Source organism: Chenopodium album, chromosome 25, assembly GCF_948465745.1.
Source record: "Chenopodium album chromosome 25, dcCheAlbu1.1, whole genome shotgun sequence".
In the NCBI taxonomy this organism is placed as follows: Eukaryota; Viridiplantae; Streptophyta; class Magnoliopsida; order Caryophyllales; family Amaranthaceae; genus Chenopodium; species Chenopodium album.
This window is the reverse complement of record NC_137858.1, coordinates 18,907,335-18,932,308: the sequence shown is the minus strand read 5'-3', so window position 1 is coordinate 18,932,308 and position 24,974 is coordinate 18,907,335. Positions and strand designations below refer to the sequence as shown.

Sequence of the window (24,974 nt, the reverse complement as noted above, 5' to 3'; positions counted from 1 at the left end):
CCCTACGAGTTTTATTATTTGATTTATAAACCGTGCATCGCACGGGCACTATGCTAGTATGACCCTAAAATCGACCAAAAAGACTAAGAAAAAGGTACAAAAACTAACATAAACGTGCCTAAGAACCCTATATAAATATGATTCATCAGCGGGCTTCAATTTTTTGCAGAGAGTAGTTGAGTGAGTGAGAAAGAGAGGGACTTTGAAATTTCGGAGGGAAAGGAATTAAGACACCTCATCTTCTATTTAATCTTAGTCAGACCCCACTTCATTATTTAACTTAAAAAAATCAAAACAAAAGGTACCCAGTGGTAAACACCCCCAATAGTTAGGATCATTAGATAATAATTAATAAACAGTAGTCGGGCTTATTAAAAGTAAGGGCATGTTCATATTTACTTAATTTCAGTTCAGTTCAGCTCCAATTAGTTCAGTTCAGCTCCAATCAGTTCAGTTCAGTTCAGCTCTTAATTTCCCTCTCACATAAAATATTCATTTCAGCTCAATTCAGTTCAGTTCAGTTCAGTTCAGTTCCAATCAGTTCAGTTCAGTTCATTTCAGCTCCAATCAGTTCAATTCAGCTTAGTTCAATAAATGTGAACAGGCCCTAAATCAGCTATAGTTGGGATTAGTAATGTGTATTTTTCCTAAGGTATATAAGTAATAAGTACGGAGTATATGAGAATGGTTAAAATAAAAATAAATCACATGAGAAGAATATCAAATAATTAATGATCCAAATTTTAATTATGGACACCAACTACATATTTTGTTAATGTGTTACAAACTTTCAACCAGGGATGAAAGAAAAAATTGTCAATAGACAATAGTCCAACTTTGTCTAAATGGTATATCCAAAAACAGGGGGTTTTTTTTTTTTTTTTTTTGAGACCACTCAAAATTCTATTTGTACAATACTTAAATAGACAAAAATCATACTTCCTCCGTTTTTTTTATTATTGCACCATAGGGGTTGGGTACAAATATTTTGGTAGTAGAAAAAAGTAAGAGAGAGAAAGGTAAAAATACAAAATTGCCCATGTGACATATTGATAAACTAAAAAGTAAGTGTAAAAAAGCAAGGGTATGTTGGGTATTTGTAGTGTGAACACAAAATTTATTTCCTAAAAAGGAAATGGTGCAATATTTGTGAAACTTTCTAAAAACACAAGTGGTGCAATAATAAAAAAACGGAAGAAGTTTTTATGGATACATTTAGAATACTCATGTAGAAGGAAATTTATTTTACATACGAATAATGCATCAGTAGTTTGCTCTTGTCAAATATGAATACTCGTGTAGAAAGAAACTAGATGAAACCCGTGCGATGCACGGTTTATTAGTATTCTTTAAAAAAAATCATATTTATGTGATTAAAATTGTTATTATATTAGTTTTAAAATATTAGATAAAATTCATAATCTCAAAAGATAATATTTTATATTTATTTAATTTAAACTTTAAATTCTCATTCGCCGTCAATTTTGCTTACACGTCATTTGAATTATTTAATTGTAAAAGAAATGAATAATCTCATATTTTAATTGGCTACAATTTAAATTTAAAATCCTACATGACGCGCTAAGAAAATTAAATCTTACGTGGCTCTCTAAAAACTCGGGAACAAACTCCCCTATTAGATTTTTTACATACAAACAATGCATGAGTAGTGTATGTGTTCTTTTCAAATATGAAATTTAATTAGAAGACTCATGGAGAAAGAAATTAATTCAAAGAAATAACCAAAAGGAATTCAAAAAATTGAAAAGAAATTAAAGATAGTATCAAGATTACGACCCTGAAGTATAAATCCAAAACCTAAAACTGAAAAAATCAATCAATATAAGAGAATCTTAGAAAATAGTTTTAGCCACTTTTGTCTCCAATTGCATTGTTGTAGATTTTTTTTTTTTTTTAAAAAAAAAAAAAGAAAAAAAAAAAAAGAAATGGTGCTACAGAGAGCTTATTATTAGCAAAAGCAATTAAGCAACATCTAACTCTGCCAAGGCTGTGATGCTTTGCGCGAAGTCATACAAGTACAGCTGCTCTATAGTCAGTCTACCATCAGCAAGAACATGTCTAGCTATTAAATGAGCTATGCAATTACCCGATCTTTTATATGCTTACAAGAACAGGACTCAAAACTCTCAAGTCAAGTGCACAATGTTATCAATAAACAAGTCGAAAGGAGTTCTTCCCGTCTTCGTAGACCTGATGGGCTTGAAAACATTAGTCGCATCACACTCCAAATCCACCCTTAGGCAGCACATCCTCACTGCCAGGACTTCATCCATCTCCACAGAAGTTTTGGCCAACGTTCGACGCACCAAGGCAACAATAATCTTCCCACTGCTATCCCTTATCACAACACTCAGACCAGCTCTACCCTCTGCAAGTATAGCTGCATCAGTGTTGATCTGGAAGGTCCCTGCATCAGGTGGAGTCTAAGCACTCCTTCACCATCCCTGCCTCATTATCTCACCACCAACTGCCTCCACATACCCTTTAACTCCTCAACCAGACGCACAAAGCCTAAAACCCCGATTGATTTATTGCTCCAGGGCTCACCAAATACAACCAAATTACGATAGACCAAGCCCCCCAAGTTAGAGCAGCAAACAGTAGTAATTCATCCTTATACAACTTTCTATAAAACCAAATAAATCAATCAAGAAAAGACTCACCATGTGCTTCATGAACAAGGCTACAAAACCTTCTCCTACTAAAATCATCAAAGTACAAAAACTTAGTTAAAATACCTACTAAATCGTTCATCACCCTTACAATGATTTTTTATAACTCTATAAACATCAATCAAAAGACTAGGAAATGTTCTCCTAAAATAATCATCTACCCCTAGACAACGAGAGCCTAATACTTGAGAAGCGTTCGGCAATTGGTCATAATGGTGTTTTGTATTTCGGATGAGACGCAGGAGATCACTGACTTTATCATACTCGTAGTTTTTCACAACCCTCGATGCGAGTGAACCCGGTTGAGGAAGCAATTGGTTGTCCACCATGTTGTCCCACCACAAATAATAAGCATTTTTTGCTTCGATGTCATCCAAGATACGTGATCTAACTATCTTTTGACTCTTGATTTTGTTTTTATCAAGCTCCAAACAAGCGCTGACGTCTTCAAAGAAAGAGAGACGCATCTCAGAATCCCAAAACAGGGGATGATGCATAACCTCTTCTGCTGCAGGCCTGCAATCAATCAATCAAAGCCTAAATAATTGAGCACAAAAAAACATGGAAAGGACACAATTCAGTTATTATTTAGTAGAGGAAAATTGGATTAATTATTTAGTGCGCAAGTAATCATCATATTAAGCAAACATGCAAAAGTCTTTCTGTATTGTAAAATGGGAAAATATATAAGATTCCGAAATTTGCATATTGATAAGTTTTTTTGCTTCCTAAATTGTGTAAGCAGCAAATTAAGCACACATGCAGATTTTTGATCCTTTGGATCACAAAAAAAAAAAAACATTGAAATTTCCCATGAAAACAACGAATTCTATAAGCAGCAAATGAAGCCCACAATTTTTTTTTCCCCCCAAAAACTTGAGTCCTGTTTGTGTTTGTGATAAAGGGACTTTTGCTTTTTAATGGAATAATGGGGTAAAGTAAAATGTTCTAAACCCATATCAGTTGTGCGGTCTATTAACACTCAAGAAGAAGACACGGGTCCAGAGCTTCCTACACAACAAAGAATTGGAGGGGAATCATAGGTGCCAAAAAAAATCAAAAAAAAAAGTAAAGAGTGATGATTTATGTAGAAGATTGCGGGAGTGATGAAGAGGATGTTGATAACAAGGAAAAACTAGGGATAATATGGTAATGATGTTGACAGACTGGATATTCAGATATAACCTCCACATGCTCCGGGACTCCGGATACACATATGACTAGAGACCCAGAATTCAAGGTATCATTGGGGAATGATGCATATGTGAAAGGCCATGGTCAATGTGTTGGGGTAAATTGGAGATGCAAGGATCTACCACCTCATCTCTGATATGGAGATGGAAGTGCAACACCAGAGTATACTTAACATCTTATTCATTCAACACCCTCAAAGGGAACTTCGTAAAGTGTTAATTAAGTGGAAGAGACTGCTGGAATTCAAAGTAACACAGAAAGAGGCTGCAATGATCATGGTAAGTTTCCCTGAGTTCCATCTTACAGAAAGATGGAGGTGGGAATTGTCATGTATCCTGCTAAGCCTCCTTTGCAACTTACCTACTCAAGTTGCAATAAAGATATTATAAGGATGACAAGTGCCTAAGTAGTGCAATTCTGTGAGTGAGTAGGTCATTTTAAAAATATGACAAATCAAACGAGTATTGTACTGTTAACGGAGAGACAGACAGATGCTCAAAAGATACACAGAAAATAAATAACTTGTATTAAGGCAGTACGGGATCTAAGTCTACATTTACAGAAAAGAAAATCTTACCTCAACTCGGGGTCAGGATTTAAGAGAGCAGTAAGTAGATCCACAGCTTCTGGGACATCTTCGACAGAGAGCAGATCCACCTGATTGTTCTTAATATTGACATCCTGTTCGATATCTTCACCAAAGGGATGATTACCTATAATAAACCATTATTTCAATCATATTATTAGTCCAAATAATCTTTTTTTTTCCCTATCAATACATGTATTTTGTATGGCAGATATGTTTAGGGTGATATTTCAAATGAATCACATGCCATTACTTGTTAACGGCTCCATTACTCCACTCCTCTAACCTCCTGTCTTGTCATAATAATCTTCATAAATTACAAGTCCTAAATTTCTTCCTACCAAATAAAAGTGAAAAATTCATTAACAAACTCTAAAATTCTCCCAATTAGTCAACGCAATTAGTCTAGCAAAAGCATTCTAGGGCAAGAAGCTTAATTTTCAACTGAATAGTTCATTCATTGCACTTTGGAGCATCTTGACTCTTGCAATTGGATAATTATCTGCAACTTAGAGATTCGCACTTCACAATTAGATACGAAGTATATATTAATTTTTTGAGTTGTTTTGGATTTGTTAGTATAATAATCTTCCACATTTGAAGTTTGTTAAGTTTTGCATTATCTAACTGGTTAATCAATGTCTGTTCGAGTCTTTGAATTTACACTAACTAGTGTTTGGTCACTTGTAATATTAGCTCACTTAGTAATAATGAGTTGCAAAAGTTGAGATGTTGTAAGTGTTACAGTTATACATCTGATTTACGTGTAGCTTTTGCATATTTGTTTCATTTCTCTTTAATATTTTTTTTTTTTGGCTAACTTCTGGACTATAAATCAGGGGTGTTACATTACCTTTAGTCAAACAGTAGAAGAGAACAAGACCTAAAGTGAAGAGATCCACTGCACGAGTCTCTACACGAGCCAGCCGATCCTCACACAATTGTTCAGGTGCTCGCCAACCTGAACTCCCACTGCCTACAATTCGAGTCAATCACAAAGTCATTAGTTGTAGTAATAATTGTGCAAGGAAAAGATGATGAAAATGTGGGGGGGGGGGGGGGGGGTGGTTAGGAAATCCCTGTTGATTATTTTTTTGAAAAAACTTGGGAAACAAATTTTACCGTAGAAACGATGTGTACGATAGTTTCTTTAGAAGTACCATTCGTCAATTTTTGTAAATAGAATTATAAAAATAGAATCATTTTAAGAAATAATATTCATAAATTATAATCTCATAATTATTCAAGAAGTTTTTCTTAGCTTATAAAATATTTTCTTCATTATTTCAATTCCAATTTTAGTTGTTAAGCAACCCAAATTCCCTAACAAGACAAATTCATGTCAACAATGAGGTATAGCGATTTTGTTGAAACTAGGGACAAATTATGGATATTTGACATTTCTGAATTAAATTGATATTTATGAATCAATTTCCAAATCATACAATACAAATTATCTCTTTCTAAGATAAAAACATCAAGTTAAAAGGATTAACATATTCAGAACATTAGAAGGATCAAACAACAGCAGCTCTGTCGAATCCAAGTTACTGTTAAGGTTGCTTGTTGAAATATATGCTTGGAGTGTAAAGAAACTTTTCCCAAGTAGTTAAGGTTGTATGTTGGTTTTGAGTTCTATATATTACTGGTATCTGCATTGAGGATTTTAATCCTACCTTTGTTATGCTAGTGATCGCTACTGTATAAATACAGCTATTCTGGAATCAGTGAAATAGCACTTATAAGTAGATTTTCTAATGAATATGAAACACTTATCTACTGTATTTACAAATTGAAGAGCTGCAATCGCCTCCTGTTTTAATGAGAGGTCTTGGCAGTTGGGGTGGCTTTGAAGCTTTTAACAGCTTTTCTGATGTGCTATGTACTATTTACAGCGGTTTTATGTTATCTCACGGAGTTCTCAATCATCAAAAAGAAGAGAAGGGGCGCTTTTGGAGAAGGATCGTATCAGAGTGGTGTAGCAATCACATACAATGGTTACAACTAGATGCCATTTGAAGATTCATTTTCTCTATCATATTTCGGGCACTAATTACTAGGTCAGTACACTTAAAACCTTGTTTAGTTGTAGGTTGCTTTTGAAGAAAGGAACACTTATAATTTCCTCTGTTTGCTTGAAGGCTGGAGACGATATTAGTTTAGCATACCGCACAATAGCTGAAATGTGTGTTTTGTGAGTTATGACTTTTACTTGTTTGATTTCTCTTGTTCCTTTTACAAAGGCAAATTTATAATGTAAACAAGAGACAATATCTATGTATAAGGTCAACAAACAAGATCACTTAATCCTCACTTATAAGGTCAACTACTGTAATTATCTTCGCATTCGTATTTACTGCTCTAACTTTCATGGTACAATGACAAAATCAACATCATAAGGGACGGAGTTGGTTGGTCTATTTAAGTATGAAATTCATGGAGAGGTTTATGGTTATGCATGTTTTAAAGCATATAAGTCATTTGATACATACCTGTAGCATGAGTCAATGAAGATTCGCCTTCCACAAGTCGCTTGCTGATTCCCATGTCTGCAAGCTTGGCACAGAATTCTTTTTCGTCTTTGATTAACAAGACATTTTGAGGCTTCAGATCTCGATGTATGAAATTGAGTTTGTGGAGGTGTGCAACCCCTGATACAATATCTCTGAAAAAATTTTTAGAAAGAATTAGTGTGTATAAATGGTACGTGTCAGAAGTGCAGAAGTGTGATAGTTAAGGCTACTCTAAATGATAGTATTCGTGTCAGATCTCGATGTATGAAAGTGGAACGCAATCAGCCAACATTGAACAACTACAACAAGAGGAGACGAGTCCAATGATTGCCAGTGAGAAAATCCAATCACTCCTACTTTCTACTCAGCTGTAAAAATAATCTTCAAGTTATTAACTAATGAAATGCCTCTTAATTTGGTACGCAATCTTCATGATGAACTTATTGATTCATATTAGTTATTACTTATTACAGGGTTATTATTATTATCCTTGTTTTTTAGGGTTATATAGTTAAGGTTGTTTTCTGTCATGCACTCACCTGGCACCTGCTAAACCCCTATTGCAATACACCTATTATAGGAGTCAGGAGCAGGGTAGTATGGGAATTGTCTGATAGTTGAGCTGGATAAATCAAAAGGAAAGGAATAAGGATGGTTAGTGCTTATTTATATAGAGAGGAGTAGTATGTGAGGTCATTCAGAAAAAAAAAATGAGAATCCAAAATTGTATTATATTATAGTTGTGTGACAGCTACTCAAAAAGCTGGGTTTTATGTTATTCTATTCTTGCAATACAACGATCTCCTGCCATTCTCATATCTTTCTGTGCTTATACATCTTTCTGTCACTCTAATCATTACCCATTTATATTCACAGCAACACATAAACCTACCCATAATGTTTTCTTAACCAAGTCATTTTAGCATGTGTTTACTTAAAGAGAAGTGACTTTGTAGTGGATCAGTAAGCCACTACCTCCTTGTTCCTATTGTCACATTCAACATTTCAATATTTTTAGATTTGAGAGTAGCCAATTTGATAGGCACTTTCCTACCATAACAAAGACAAGACTACTACTAATGATGACCTTATTTTCAACGAAATGGTGTAATGTTAAACAATACAAAAAAGAAATGTTTCATTAGATTAAATAAACTATTGAAAATTACCTCATCAGTTTTTGCAACTGGGATGAAGGGTATGCAGTTGCCTTCCACAAGTCCTCATCGCCGATCTCAACTAAGTCCCATAAACTGAAGTTACATTGCTCAAGAGCTAGATATATGAAGAGGTCATCTTTCTCCACTCCAAAATACCTAACAATGTTGGAATTTTGGTCTGATAGGGTTAGATTCTTGATTTCTCTCTCTGCATATTCATAAAAAGCTCTCAAAAATCTTTTTATGGCTACTGGGCGAAGTTCATAGGATCCCTTAAACACCACAGTCCCATTACTGCCCGTAGCAATCACCTCATCTGAAACATATAATTTCCCGATCTGCCTGGCTTGATTTTGTACCACTTCAGTCTTCTTACGTTTTTTTTTTTTTTTTTTTTGGAAAGACAGTCTTCTTATGATTTCCCTTCAAAACAATGAAGAAAAGACTGGCAAATCCGACCAAGAGAAGAACAAATACATATGGCAAACTTAGGACACGAGCAAAAGAGGGAGAAGACAAAAATGAAGGAAAGAAAGACATCTTAGAACTGAGTCTCTCGCGGATTCCGTTAACTGGTGGTTCTGTTTCTGAATTTAAAACTGGTGGTTCTGTTTCTGAATTTAAAACTGGTGGTTCTGTTTCTGAATTTGACTCAAATTCCGACAATGAGATATTCCATAGAACATTACCAGAGAATGTAGAATAGGCTACAAGTACATAATCTATCCTAGTAATGTAAATCTCATTTATGCCCTCATCTCTAATCAGAATAAGTTTTTCTCCAAAATCCATACCAGAACCAATCCTAAACACCCGGGATATCGTCCCAGTCTTTGACTGGACTACGAATACAGAAGTACCCATTTGACCAATCACAGTAACTCCCATCTTCGAAAGTTGACTAGTCTCCCTAATCAGATCCTTGGCACTTTTAAGCCTCTGAAATGCAATAGAAATAATTAGACTAATGTTAAAATAAGTCATTCATACTTAACAAAATTTACTTAATAAATTATCAATATATACCTCAATGACTCCCTTAGATTTGTCATATCTGTACAAAACCCAATCATTTCCACAATCGACATAACTATAGTCTAAAATCTCTGGAGATTGATACGACGAATAGATTGGGTGACCTGTCTGGATGGACCACATAATCTTCTCGGATTTAGTGTCCACTAAAGACAAGATACCGTCAAGTGTCACCACGAAAACGGTATCATGTCTACCATAACCAAAAATACACGAAATATAGAGCAAAAGTTAGAACAAATTTGGTAACACCATTAAAATTGATCAATAAACCTTGGATGATAATGAATAGGCAACACCATATGCACATTTACGATTAGCAAAAGCAGATTTGAAATAAAAACCTAATTGGGTAAAACTAACGAGGTTACTAGCAAGATTGTTCAACCTAATTTGGAATTTGAACGACTTACATAGGAGAAGTGAAACGGGTGGACCGAAGTTGACGAGAGGGAAGCACCGAACAAGTATGAGGCGAGACGAAGCCTAGGAGGCCATGGACGATGATTTGGTCGGAGACGAAGAGGTTGGGATGAGTGATTTGGGCGGCGCCGATGGTGGAGTCGGCGACGACCGTCAGGCACCGGCCAGGGATGACGGTCTCCAATTCATAACCGTCTGAGAGGAGAGAGAAAGCAGGGTGCAATCCTCGAACGGTGTGCGCCCGGAAAACCAACCCCAGTGAGCAAGAAAGGCACCGTGCCACGAGACTCTCCGGCGGAGCAAATACCGTCACCGGCCCCAACAACGCCGGTGAAATGTAGTCCGACATCAAAGCCAAATGTATGAATCCGAGTCTTGCTAGTGTTGCAGAGAGCGCAGACATTTCTTCACTAGAATTCCAAAACCGAAGAGACACTGAAGAAGACAACGAAGACGAAGAAGAACACGAAAGAAATGTCGACAAGATGACGACGAAGACGTATACCTCCATGAAAGACCACCATTGAAGCTCGCCGCGGAGACGACGACCGCCATGAAAGGCCGCCATGAAAGCTCGAATACTACACTACTCCTCTGTCATTTTCTTTTTGGTACTTCGTTCTAATTGATTGAATTGTTGTTGATTTTTTTGTTATTACAGGAAATGAAGTATACTAATTAGATTTAGTACTGTAGTAGGGTGAAAAACCCTTGACCCAAACCTAACCCATTTATTAAACGGGTTGAAAACCCTTGATCTAAACCTAATCCGCTTATTAAACGAGTTATCCGTGTAACCTTTTTACCCATATAGTAAGTGATAAATTATAATATTCAATTTCAAAATTAAAAAGACATACATCATTAATTCATTAATGATACTACAAGAGTTTAAAGTTAGTAATTTTAGCAAAAATACTATAGGAATTTAAAGTTGGTTGCTTTAGCACAACCATACATAAGAATTGTCCCAAAATTAACAGCCAAATTCTTATTTACAAAAGTTGAAATCTATTTTATGTGCCAAAAATTACCTAAATCTATACATGTTGCCAAGGCAATTTACAAAATTACAAGTTTAGAATAAAATTTTTGTTTTTTTTTTACTACTTATTTACTCCCTCCGTCCCTAAATTACATTCCTATTTCTAACATTTATTCCTCACATAATAAAGATAAACAGGTATGTAATTTAGGGACGGAGGGAGTGATAGGTTAAGCGTGTCGGGTTCGAGTTAGTGGGTTGTCGTTCAACCCATTTATATAATTGGGTTATGCATGTCGGTTTCGAGTTGAAAATTTTAACCCAAACCTAACCCGTTTAATTTTGTGTCAGGTTCGTGTCAACCCAATTATGTAAACGGGTCGAGAATACTTGACCCAAACCCGCTTATTTCATGTCGGGTTCGTGTCAGGTTATCGTGTCGTGTCAGCTTTTGACAGCCTTAATTAGTAGCAAATTAGCCCCAACACTTTTATTACATGTGTAAAGTAACCCCATAACTTTTACTTGTAGCAAATTAACCCCACAACTTAATATAATTGTGCAATCAAAACCTATACATCAAATTTGAGCAAAATCACATTAAAATATATAAATTTCATAAAAATTATACTCCAATAAAAGACAAAAAAAGTTAAAAAAAAAATTCATTACATCCAAAATATTGTGCATATACATTATCATACATATTAAATACATACTATAAAATATAGAAATTATCGACACTGAAATATGTCGAAGGGCAAAAAAATTAACGGAATTTAGCAAACCATCATACTTGATTAATCTCTTCAATTGCTCACATTTAATTGAAATCCCTACCTTATAAAAAGTAGATAATAACTCTTAGGAATAGTGTGTTACCAATTATACCCTCAAAAATGTGTACCAAATTGTGTGCAAAATGTGTATTTACTTTTTTACCCTCATTAATATGTTTACTATCATTAATATATTTAATGCTTTTTTTCTTTATTCATATATCATCAATTAATTCAGTTTTTTTAAACAAAAAAATTACATGTTTTTTTTAATAAAAAAAATCTAATGTTTTACACTTCATATGATATTATTATTATTATTTAAAAAGAAAGAAAAATTGTATATACAAAGAGACGGTTTATAACCAAGATACTGTTTATTTTTACTCATTTGTAATTGCTCTTCTTATTTACTATCTTGTTGTCCTTTAATTACAACTATCGTTAAGGTTTATTAGCTTTTGAATTGTACATATAAAAAACATAATAGAATTTGAATGAGATTCATATTAAATAGTACAGTGATATTAGAGCAGACGTATGTTATCAAGAGGTATAAAGAACTTAAAATTTCTAAAATCAAGAGAAATCAATCGATGGCAGGAAAAAAAATAGCTGGTATTAATTACTGAGAGAATTTAAGATAGAGGAAAAATTATATATTATTAAGTTTTTAGCTGCAACATTTTACATACTATTACTCCATAGTCTATATGACCACAGGTCCACGGCTCACAAAAAAACCATTTGATCGAAGAAAAACACGCTAAAAATATTACACTAAGGGCCTGTTCATATTTACTAAACTGAACTGATTGGAGCTGAACTGAACTGAACTGATTGGAGCTGAACTGAACTGAGCTGAAATGAATTTTTTATGAGAGAAGGAAATTAGGAGCTGAATTGAACTAAACTGATTAAAGCTGAACTGAACTGAAATTAAGTAAATGTGAACAGACCCTAAGTATTATTGAAACATGCACATCAATTAAGCTAAGAGTTCTAAACTAACACTCGACGCTTAAAATATGAAGGGATGCAAATCAATTAAATATTATTTAATAATAATTTTGGAATAACACTATCAAACTTTTTAGGGTTTTAAAAAATAATTGTCTTAAAATATTTTTTGTGGCTTTCTTATACTATTCTACAAATATACCACATAGACACATAAACTAGATAGTGTACGTATTAAAATTATACCACCTAAATCAACGGTATAAATACATGTCAATACAAATTCTCCGCAAGAGCTAACCCCTCCACGCGCATCGCGCGCGTAGGATACCCTAGTAGTAAGAAATATAACGCATGTATAATACTCTTAATGCTTATTTTTAATACAAAAAATTAGCATGTTTTGATGAATTTATTGTTAAATAATGATGCTCAGATGTACGTTGCACGATATGTTAAGTTTTGGGGTTCATTTGCTATAATTAAAAGTTAAGGGGGTAATTTGAACATAGAGTTAAAGTCTTGGTGCTAATTTGCTATATTTCTCCCATGTAATTAGTAATATAACATGATTTTTTCTTTTATGTTTTAACCAATTCGCCCTTTGTACTAATTCGGAATCGGGGATCAGTTCTGAGTGGTTGGGTTCGAGTCCCCTAGATGAATTCATTTATAAGAGTGTTATTGATGTTATGTGTAAGATATATTTGATACAATTCGCTCTTATTGTTTTGCATTATGACGGTGTTTGTTCAGTAGAAAACTATTGATCTTTGATAAGATAAAAAAATTAAGCATATTATGATTTGGTCAATAGGAAAGTTATTTTAAGTTATACAATATAATATTTTACCTGCATAAAATAATTTGATAATTTCAATTTTATTTTATCAATCAAAAATCTTGTGGGTAATTCAACTAAAAAGGTTTTTTTTTTCACAACAAGCAAAAGCAAGCTTAGATTAATTCAAGAACAAAGTGTCTATCAAAACATAAGGGGAAATCTCAAAAGGGCTATAAATTGTTGGAAATTCTTGATGAAAAAACAAGAAAAATAACGAACCTAGACACTTGGTTGAACGAACCCAGTCATGTGGTTAAAAGAATCTAGACACCTTTGTGTTTGTAATGTATCCAGTCAATTGGTTGAACGAACCCAGTCACTAGGTTGAACGAACCTAGACACCTTTGTGTTTGTAACGTATCCAGTCACTTGGTTGAACAAACCTAGCCACCTTCATGTTGTGACGTATCTAGTCATTTGGCTGAATGAACCTAGACACATTAATATGGTTACCATGAGTTGTTTTTCCCTATAAATACCATCGCTCTCATCAGTCACAAAACACAACAATTCCAATCTTCTCTCTTCTCTAAAATACTAAACACTATTCTTGAGTTTCTGGGCAAGTATTCTGAATTCCAGTCGGGTTTGTGAGTGCACATAAACTCCGGCGCCGTGCTTATCCTGGAGGGCGACCGCATCTAGTCTACTGCACCGGGAGGTAGCGCGGAATCGTCTTGTAGGTCAGTGGTTCTCCACGACGCGGCTATTGTCAGTTTGGTTCACGCATCAAGAGATAAGTTAATCCTGTTTTATTGCTTATTAGTATAACAATCTAAAAGACGATTATGGCTTCCAAATTCCTTGTTCCTGATATGTCTAAACTAGAACCTCTTGATGGAAAAAATTATAAACGTTGGGCTGTTAGGATGCATTTTTATTTGGAGCAGATTGATGTTGCATATGTGCTTGATGCTATTGTTGAACCTGTTGATAAAGATGATTTGTCTGAATATGAGATTAAGTTTTCTAAGGGTGATAGAACCTGTAAGGGCATGTTGTTGCATTATATGTCGAATAGTCTGTTGGATATTTATATGGGTTTTTATCATGCTAAGGATATTTGGGATGCTTTAGAGAAAAAATATGGAACTGATGATGCTGGTATTAAACGTTATTGTGTTAGTAAGTGGTTAAGTTTTCAAGTTGTTGATGATATATAAGCCTATTATTGATCAGATTCATGCTTATGAGAGTGTTTGTATTAGTATGGCTGCTGAAGGTCTATCTATTTGTGACACTACCCTTGCTATTGTTCTGATTGAGAAACTCCCTCCCTCTTGGAAGGATTTCCGTAACCAACTCATGCACAAAAAGAAAGACCTAACCTTAGAAGAACTTGCTGCCCACCTCAAAATTGAGGAAAACCGTATCAAAGACAAAACCCCTTCTGTATTTCCTTCCTCTTCTTCTGCCAAAGCCAACCTTGTTGAACCCAAATCAAACAACCAGTCCAAAGCCAAAAACAGTAACCTTAAGCCTAATGGGAAAATTCAGAAGTACAAGTTTAAGGGGATCTGTTATGAGTGTGGTCTGACTGGTCACAGGGCTAAAGATTGCAGGGTCAAGAAGAAGAATGGGCAAAGTCAAGCAAATCTTATTGAGGATTCTGACGTTATTGTTGCTGTTATTTTAGAAGCTAACTTTACAGGTAATGCTGCTGAGTGGATTGTTGACACTGGTGCTACCAGGCACATCTGCGCCAACAAGGACATGTTCAGTACCTATGACAAGGTTGAAGGTGAAAATGTCTTCATGGGCAACTCAGCTTCTGCTTCTATCCAAGGCAAAGGGAAGATCGTTCTCACTCTTTCTTCTGGAAAATTGCTTACTCTCACTAATGTTTTGCATGTTCTAGAAATGCGCAGGAATTTAATTTCTGGCAGTTTGCTCATGAAAGCTGGACTGAAGCTCTCCTTTGATTTTGATAGATTAGTTCTTACTCGCAATGGGGAATTTGTGGGGAAGGGCTTTTATAATGGGGGGTTTTTACTCTTGATGTTAAAGTTGACACTATGAATAAGAATGCTAGTACTTCTTCTGCTTATATTGCTGAGTCAATTGATTTATGGCATGCTAGATTAGGTCACGTTAATATTGATTCTATTAAAAGGCTTAAACACTTAAATTTGATTCCAAGTTTTTCTAACACTGATTTTTCAAAATGTCAAGTTTGTGTTGAATCCAAATTTACTAAGAAGCCATTTAAATCAGTAGATAGACAGACTGAAGTACTAGAACTTGTTCATAGTGACTTAGGTGATTTTAATAATCACGAAAGTAGAGGGGGTAAAAAGTATTATATTACTTTTGTTGATGATTGTTCACATTTGTGCATGGTTTATCTTCTCAGGTCTAAGGACGAAGCTGAGGAAATGGTCCTCAAATATAAGCTGAGGTAGAAAACTAGTTGGACAAAAAGATCAAGAGGGTTAGGAGTGACAGGGGTGGTGAGTACAACCCTGACACTCTTAAGGCATTTTGTGAGCAACTTGGCATTGTTCATGAGACGACGGCTCCCTATTCACCCGAACAAAACGGTATAGCTGAAAGAAAAAATAGAACTTTAAAGAATATGATGAATTCTATGCTTATTAGTTATGGGCTTCCTAATAACACGTGGCCTGGGGGGAGGCTATTCTTTCTGCTTGTCATGTTTTGAACAGGGTTCCTCACAAGAAGCTTGACAAGACTCCATACGAAATATGGAAGGGTCGAGCGCCAAACCTGAAATACTTGAAAGTGTGGGGGTGCCTAGCAAAAGTAGGCATACCTAGTTTCAAGAAGGATAAAATTGGTCCCAAAACTGTTGATGCTATTTTTATTAGATATGCTTATCAAAGTGCAGCTTATCGTTTCTTTGTTAAAGGTGCTAACAACTCTTATGCAGGTGGTCATATCATTGAAGCAAGAGATGCTGAGTTCTTTGAGAACATTTTTCCTTTGAAAATGTCTCCTTCTAATGATAGTGAACTGCATGCTAGTAGTTCTGTTAGTTTACCTATTATTAATGCTCCTATTACTAACGATGATTCTGTTTTGGAGCTAAGGAGAAGCAAAAGGGCAAGAAAGGAAAACAGTTTTGGTCCTGATTTTATTACTTCCTATTTACCTTAATCTTCCTTAATTGATGATGATTTTGTGCATATTTTTGTTTTGGAAGATGATCCAAGAACCTATGATGAGGCAATGAGGTCAGTTGATGCTGTTTTTTGGAAAGAAGCAATTGATAGTGAATCACAATCAATTCTCAATAATAACACTTGGGAATTGGTTGAACTTCCTAGAGGTTGTAAGCCCATTACTTGTAAATGGATCTTTCGGAAAAAATTAAAGGCCGATGGATCCATAGACAAGTATAAGGCAAGGATAGTGGTAAGGGGTTTTACTCAAAAGTTTGGCATTGATTATTTTGATAGTTATTCCCCTGTTACTAAAATTGCAACCATTAGGACTTTAATTGCTCTTGCTTGCATTTTTTATCTTGTTGTTCATCAAATGGATGTCAAAACTGCATTTTTGAATGGTGACTTGGATGAGGAGATTTACATGATCCAACCTGAAGGGTTCGTTGTTCCGGGCCAAGAGGAAAAGGTTTGTAAGTTAGTCAAGTCATTGTATGGGCTTAAACAAGCTCCAAAGCAATGGCATGACAAATTCGATAAGAATATGACAGGTAATGGTTTTCATGTTAATGAAGGTGACCCTTGTGTTTATTTTAAGCATGATAGTCATGGTTGTGTAATCATTTGTCTTTATGTGGATGATATGTTGATTTTTGGGACTAACTTGGATCGTGTAAATGAGACAAAGCAATTTTTGAGTTTGAATTTTGAAATGAAAGACATGGGTGAGGCAGATGTGATTTTGGGAGTAAAAAATCAAAAGGACTCCAAATGGCATCTGTCTTAATCAGTCACACTATGTTGAAAAACTTCTTAAAAAATTTGACTCATTTAATGTCGATCCAGTTAAGACTCCCTATGACCCAAGTTTCCACCTAAAGAAAAATAATGGTAATGCAGTTAATCAGTCTGAATATGCTAGAATTATTGGTAGTGTTATGTTTCTTATGAACTACACTAGATCTGACATTGCTTATTCTGTTAGTAGGTTGAGCAGGTACACTCATAATCCAAGCAGTGATCATTGGATTGCTCTAAGGAGGTTGCTTAGGTACCTTAAGGGTACTATGGATTGGGGTTTGCACTACTCCAAATTTCTTGGAGTTTTGGAGGGTTTTTGTGATGCCAACTGGGTATCCGATAATGATGAAGTTAACTCCACTAGTGGCTATGTCTTCACCCTTGGGGGTGGAGCTGTATCCTGGAAATCTTGTAAGCAATCTTGTACTGCTATGTCTACTATGGAATCTGAGTTTATTGCTCTTGAATTGGCAGGTCATGAGGCAGAATGGTTGAGGAACATGCTTGCAGATATTCCACTGTGGGGGAAGCCAGCTCCTTCAGTTGCACTTCATTGTGATTCGCAAGCCGCTATTGCTGTTGCACACAACCATGCCTATAATGGGAAGAAGAGACACATCCGTCTGAGGCATAAAGCCGTCAGAAATTTGTTGTCTGAAGGGGTGATATCACTGGACTATGTTAAGTCCGAAAAGAACATTGCGGATTCGTTAACTAAAGTCCTATGTAAAAAACTTGTTTTGGAAACATCGGAAGAGATGGGGCTAAAGCCCGTTGTATGAATTGTGAAATAATGAACTCCTACTCACTATGAGTTCAAAGGGGAACATTATGTAATAATTCGGAAGCACATTTTATTTTATTTGTCCATCTCTAGATGTTTGTTTTGTGCTTAGCTACAAATGAGAAGGAGGTTGAGCATACGGCTCTTAATGAACCCATATCCATATTTTTGGAGGTGTGTTGTAGCTCACACTTGATGGAGTTCACCTACTTAGGTGTGGAAGTGTGGCCGCTTCCTATGAGTATTTCGTGGGCTTATACTCTAGAGCACCTATGAGCATCCAGGCTGGACGTATGGCCAATATAATGCGTCACTTTTATTCGCGGAATTTCAGAATATTATACATGTTCAATTGTGTGGCTCAAAGTGACGGGTCCCTAACTCCCTATTGAGTTCAAGACGAAGGTCACTTGGTAGGTGAGGGATCATAGCTTGATGTCCACTATGTATTAATTCAAGTCGCGAGACATTGACACTTATGAAATTGTTTTGTTTTGCCCAGAAATCATTTTTTCATTCTTTTCTTTTTCCTCATCTTCGAATCTGTAGGGGATTGTTGGAAATTCTTGATGAAAAAACAAGAAAAATAACGAACCTAGACACTTGGTTGAACGAACCCAGTCATGTGGTTAAAAGAATCTAGACACCTTTGTGTTTGTAATGTATCCAGTCAATTGGTTGAACGAACCCAGTCACTAGGTTGAACGAACCTAGACACCTTTGTGTTTGTAACGTATCCAGTCACTTGGTTGAACAAACCTAGCCACCTTCATGTTGTGACGTATCTAGTCATTTGGCTGAATGAACCTAGACACATTCATATGGTTACCATGAGTTGTTTTTCCCTATAAATACCATCGCTCTCATCAGTCACAAAACACAACAATTCCAATCTTCTCTCTTCTCTAAAATACTAAACACTATTCTTGAGTTTCTGGGCAAGTATTCTGAATTCCAGTCGGGTTTGTGAGTGCACATAAACTCCGGCGCCGTGCTTATCCTGGAGGGCGACCGCATCTAGTCTACTGCACCGGGAGGTAGCGCGGAATCGTCTTGTAGGTGAGTGGTTCTCCACGACGCGGCTATTGTCAGTTTGGTTCACACATCAAGAGATAAGTTAATTCTGTTTTATTGCTTATTAGTATAACATAAATTACCCAAACTTGTTCAAGCAGCAAAAACTCTAGCAAGATGATGTGCAAAAAAGCTACCAGCCTACCATCCCTTTTAACATGAGACAAAAACACAAAATCAAAACCAAAAGAGATAGAAATAACATCCTCCAAATCGAGTCAAGCTCAAGGTGGAATTTAGACACAAGTTACATGTGTTTAATCTTATTTGGTTTGAAAGGAATGAATTAATCTACTCAAGTAATACATACTAATTTTTTATTTTTTTATTTATTTGAATAGGAGTAATACGTACTATTTGCTTGCTATGGTTCATGGAAGTATCTCAAATTCTCAATTATTTTTTAGGTCCAAACTTTAATTGCTTTATTATCACATATCAACAAATGGCTAGTGTTAACTTCCTCCTATAAATCTATAATGCATAAGACTACTAAAAACTTGACATACATGAAGTAGCACTTTCTCTCTTATTCAAATAAGATAATAAGCTTATGTACATCAATATTTTTAATTTTCCTTCCCTTGCTTTTTAAGTATCTAATTGTTCTGATATTTGGAAAGAAAAAAAAAAAGCTTCATAGTCTTTCACATTTCACACGCATTGTCAATCTGCTGGTTGAACCATCTTAATGCATTGAGTCGGATTTTGCAGCTCCTATTCGATAGAGCCGTAAAGCCTTGACAAGCTCTTCCTACACTATCTTCGTGCTCATTCCTTTATAGGATCCTAATAACCAGATCATTTACAATAACAGCTAGTGTACTTGGTAAACAAATAATTTGAAACACCTTCTGAACAAGTGTCTTATAATTTATAGAGGAGACACTTGTAAACTAAAATACTAAATAGCCTAGAAGTCTTGTTGTCAATTGATAAGCAAAGCAGAATTGTTGTGTTATAAAGATGTTTATATATAGAACTGCAATCAAATAAAGATACAATGTCAGAAATGAATATAACTGAAGAAAAAGGAGAGAAATCAGCATCAAGATTTAAGGGAATCAGCATCACATCAGTTACAAATTCATAGCTCCCTATACTCCATGAAAAATTCTTGCAGATATTCTGACATATCAAATAATTTTCATCTGCAACTATGATCTCATCATGCCCTTCAATTTCCTCACTCCTACATCCCAATCGTCTACCTACACTCACTTAGCAACACTCCGATTTGCATTACAAGTATTACAACCCCATCAACTCACAATGTAGTAAATCTTTGGACTAGCCTATGAAATATGTATGGCTTGATAGCTCTATAATAACCTATCTGGCTACCAGCGAGTCTATCATATGTTACAAGCACAATTTCTAATGTTTCCATCAGTTTATAATGGGGCTTAGAAAAAAATGTTACAAGCTCAGCAAGATTGTCTTACATCTATGTAATGCGTTGGATCCTTGCTCATTTCGTTGAAGCCTTAGCTTGTTATTTTCAATCTTTTTTTCATAATTGGTGGTCATTGAAACTCGACGCATGATCTATTTTTAGCCTATTGCATAAGGTGCTAGCAAATTGTAAGTTAACTTTGTCAGGAGAACATCTGCAGCTATAATGCCAGAGACATACCTCTTGATTTGTTGGAATTAGAAGGCCGGTGTTATAAATGCTGAACATCTTGACATATAATAATGCACATAATTTACCAGACTAACAGTAAATACTACAATATGAAAGACCTACAAAAACTAGACCTAAGACACATTTTTAAGGTCCTTGATATGTTCTTCGTTCAATCTTTACTTGTTTCTTCACTGATTTAAATGCAGCAAATACAGCTTCATGATCAACTGCATTATCACGAGTATCATAGCTTGTTTCCGCAGAAGAGCTTCTGAGTATGTCATATAATGAGCTGCTATTAGCTGTTTCACTTCTGATCTCGGTGTGTTGGGTACTCAATTTGGCCTGAGAGCCAGTAAATTTAGCTGAGCTATTCTTCTTCGGCTGATTTTCTTTTTGGCCCTGGATATGAAGTGTACATGTTTAGATCAAGATAAACTTATAAGACGATCAATATGCTACGATTGCTATGCAAACCCAAGTGTACTTGAATACCCAAGCTTGAGTAACGCAAGAATGCAAGATATGATTGTATACATAGTTTGTACATTTGCTTGTAGACAGCGTCATATTTTGAATCTAATATAAGGGATCCAACATAGGAACTCAAGGTGAAATGAAGATTCATGTGAATATACATACCAGATTTTAGATATGGGGAGTATCAATTCAGAATTCATTATTAAGTCTATTCTAACTCGCATTATAACTTGTAAGTAGGGATCTTATATGCTGCAGTGTGGATAAATCTGCAGATATTTGAAATTTGAGAATAGATGCTTCCTTCTAATGTTAAAATGACTAGTGAATTAAGCTTACCATGTTGAGTGAGTCTTCCAGTGAAGTCATTGAGCTCCGGCTATTGCTGTCATCTCGTCCAAAAATAAATGACTTTCCACTTTTTGGCCCATGCCTATGACTTGAAGGCCCGGGATGGCTGGATGCTCGTCGCAAAAAGGAAGACTACCATTTCAAAAGCAAAGTATCAAAGAATGATCAATTACATAAACAGGGTATAAAATATCAGCAGGAAAAGCATCTTTCAAAACATTCTGATCATTATTGTTCAAAAGTCAGATTGCTTACTTCCGAACCCAGCAGATCATACCATAATATACGAGTATTTATTACCTTTGAAGAGTCACTGCTGCTCCCTTTATTGAGTAGAGCTTCAAAAATTGCTAGAAAACAGAAAAACAAAAGACAATGAGAACAACAGCAGACAAACTCTATAAGGTAAAATTAAGTATACAATGCTAATCAAAAATAGGTCTGACTTTACATGGTGTTTTTGCTTTCTTCTTGGTTTCAGGCGGAACATTAACCTTCTTTATACGACCTAGAACTTCTTTCGATGTCTCATCCGCTACTGGTGGCATAACTTTGGGCTGCTTTTCCATTTTCTGATAGTGATTACCAGTAATTATAAGATTACACACAGAGCAATTAGTAACTCTGGCAAGTATGAAACAGAAGCAGAATAAATATTTAGGTAGTAGTATCATATACCGCTTTCTGAAGCAAGCACTGCTTAGATAACATTCTTTCTGTTTCTTCGTCATCAGATGACACGAAACCATCATCTTTATCAGTAAACATGAGAGGAATCATTTGCTTTAGCCTTTTTGTAGTTGCACGAGAACTGGACATGTGAGGTACATTCTTATCTTCTTCTTCATCATCATCATCTTCTTCTTCTTCATCACCATCTGTTCTGTCAGCATCCTCGTTATCAGAAATGGATGGCGCCCTCTTCTTTGTACCATACTTTAGCTTCTGCAAGAGCTTTTCTGTCACAGCTTCGTCGTGTTGCTGATCCCATTGCTGGTGCAATTGGTTGCGCATTTCACCATCAATTGGCTTTTCTTTAACATCAGTAGCAATATAATCACAATTTTCTTCCATGTCAGAATTATCCTCATCGTCTTGCTCTTGAGAGCGCAAAAGATCATCATCACTATCATCTTCCAATGCTTCTTCATCCACAAAGTCTTTGACTGGATCACCAGTCGCGCTGGAACTTCTTCTTTGCAGGTGTTTTGGGTGGGGGTCAGTATTTTCCTTGTCACTTTCTTCATCACTAGAAGAGCTGCAAAAAATGTACAAATACAATTATCAAGTTCAAGGTAATCAACAAAGAGCAAGCAAAAACATGCCAAACAATCCTAAGCAAATATATCAAGTAAATTGGTAATTACAGGTCATCATCAACAGCTGCAGAATGGCCAGAATCCCATCTTAAGTTCATTGATGGTGCTGATGGAGTTATATCTTCATCAGGGCAGCTAGGTAACTCGTCGTCTTGTGAATTATTCCTTTCAGAATCTATAAACAAGTCCTACAGATTGTACATTCACAGTAAACAACTATAAGTTTAACAACAAAAAAAAAACAACTCCAAACAGCTTAAAACCTATTGTGAGTAAAGAAAAAATGATAGATATGTCAACAAGGCAACCTGTGTATCATTTATCGGAGCACGAAACGACTGTGTGATTTCATCCATAGAAGGCTGCATCAGATCACAAACATAAACTCTTAACAACCCTTACTCAAAATAATCAGAATCTTAATGCTTGTTTATTACAATAACAATAAACATGACACAACATACTATTTAAATCACATGCTACAAAAAATGTAACAATGTGATTCACTTACATTGCCACAAGTAGTTTGCTCATCACATGATTCGGGTTTTTCTTCACTTGTCGGTATCAAGGGAACCGCGATTTCCTTATCCTTTTCAACACCTCCATCATCCTTAACCTGATCTTTTTCAACACCTCCATCTTCTTTAGCCATATCTTTTATAATAACTCCAACTTCCTTTGCCTCATCTTTGTCAACACCTACATCTACCTCCTCCTCATCCTCTTCAGTGTAGGAAGCCCACTTTTTCGACACCTCCATTTTCCTTTTTCTGATCTTTTCCAACACCGAAGAAATCGATTTCTCAACCATAGGAATAGGCTTAAATCCCACACCTTTCATATCTACACAAAATCAAAATACACTTATAAACACCAAAATAAATGCATAATAACCACAAATATTAATCAAAAATCAATATATCTATTAATAAAACTACCTCTCATCACCCTTTGAAAATCTGCTTGCTGATTTGACCGCGCTTTCCTCTCCTAAAACAATCATTTAAACTTCAGAAATTTTAACTCAAACTAAAAATTTAATAAAAATAGCAGAATTCTTACTTTCTTCTCTTTTCGATTCGAAACAATCGATTTATTCTTCTCTAAATCACTCCTCACTCTTCTCTTCTTCTCTTTACCATCACGAATCTCAACCGAACTTTCCCTTTTCTTCTTCTCCTGTTTGTTCTTCTCAAAATCAGGATCATCATTATCATTTTCGGACCCTAACCCATCTAAACTATCATCAAAATCCAAAACCCGTTTCGCAGAAAACTGATTGGAATCCCCAAATAAAGGATCAAACTCATCATTCCCTGTATCCAACCCATCAATCTCATCAGCCGGGGCGGAACCGATAGTAATATCATTCGCAGTGAAGTCATTCTTTTTTAACCGCTTCATCTTCGGGTTCTGATCCGTTGGGGTAGGAGTTTCAGACTGCGGAAGTAGCAATTGATCTAAATCAGTCTCGGAATCCATGAAAATGGAGGAGAGAGAAAAATAAAAGTGAGAATGAGATCTGAAATTGTGAAGTAGAGTAATTGGAAGACAGAGAAAGTAGTGAATAATTTTTTGGAAATAATTTAGTAAGAGAAATTTGGAGAAATGGCGAAAATTTGAGTTTGGGGAAATGAAAGTAAGGCGCCAAAGTGAAAGTGTGAAGTGGCAAATTGTGAAAATAGCTCCCGCCTAAAAGTGAATTAATTTGTGCGATCTGCCAAAAGTGCGCGGCTTCTGCGAAGTGAGCTTAAACTTTGGTTCATTTTATTTTATTTTATTTATGTAGGTAGTCTTTATATGACACCAATCACACCATTAATCATCTTCTTAATAAAGTAAGATGTTAGATGTATTATTGAAATTGTGAATTGCGATTTCGTTGTAATGCACTCTAATTTGTCTTGTTTTGTTTTTTTTTTTTTTTTTTTTTTTGGGTGGTGAGATAAGGTGATGTGATTTGATTTTACTTTTTTTTTTTTTTTTTTATAAGTGACTTTGGTTGGGTCATGGAGATGAACATAGTCCGGTTTGGTGCGGTCTGAGTCCAAATCAAACCGCAAAATACAGTTTGATCAATTTTTCAAACCAAACCAAACCATATTAGTTTTGAAATAGTATTAAACCAAATTTTAAAAATACGAATTTATGATGAAACGGTGTTTTTTCCTAAAAATTGTCAAATTAAGTTCAGTTCAATTCAATTTAGTTTCTAATATCCTCCTCTCATAAAAT

General features: G+C 35.4%; 1 protein-coding gene and 1 pseudogene across 2 annotated transcripts; both read right to left on the bottom strand.

The window, feature by feature from the left end:
• Window positions 1-1,914: 1,914 nt before the first annotated feature.
• LOC145614864 (serine/threonine-protein kinase/endoribonuclease IRE1b-like) lies at window positions 1,915-10,238 on the bottom strand (annotated as a pseudogene). The gene is made up of 7 exons (XR_014107176.1): window positions 9,595-10,238; window positions 9,173-9,374; window positions 8,156-9,085; window positions 6,966-7,138; window positions 5,327-5,449; window positions 4,465-4,600; window positions 1,915-3,209 (listed from the first exon to the last, which is right to left on the bottom strand). The product of XR_014107176.1 is annotated as a serine/threonine-protein kinase/endoribonuclease IRE1b-like (transcript).
• A 10,147-nt stretch (window positions 10,239-20,385) lies between these two features.
• Window positions 20,386-24,412, bottom strand: LOC145614776 (uncharacterized). Its single transcript, XM_081669840.1, has 10 exons — window positions 23,802-24,412; window positions 23,678-23,729; window positions 23,248-23,582; window positions 23,045-23,098; window positions 22,785-22,924; window positions 22,096-22,675; window positions 21,869-21,989; window positions 21,718-21,767; window positions 21,406-21,549; window positions 20,386-20,988 (listed from the first exon to the last, which is right to left on the bottom strand). Exons 1-10 carry the CDS (start codon window positions 24,219-24,221, stop codon window positions 20,731-20,733), a joined length of 2,154 nt encoding a protein of 717 aa, XP_081525966.1. The 5' UTR covers window positions 24,222-24,412; the 3' UTR covers window positions 20,386-20,730.
• Between the last annotated feature and the right edge of the window lie 562 nt (window positions 24,413-24,974).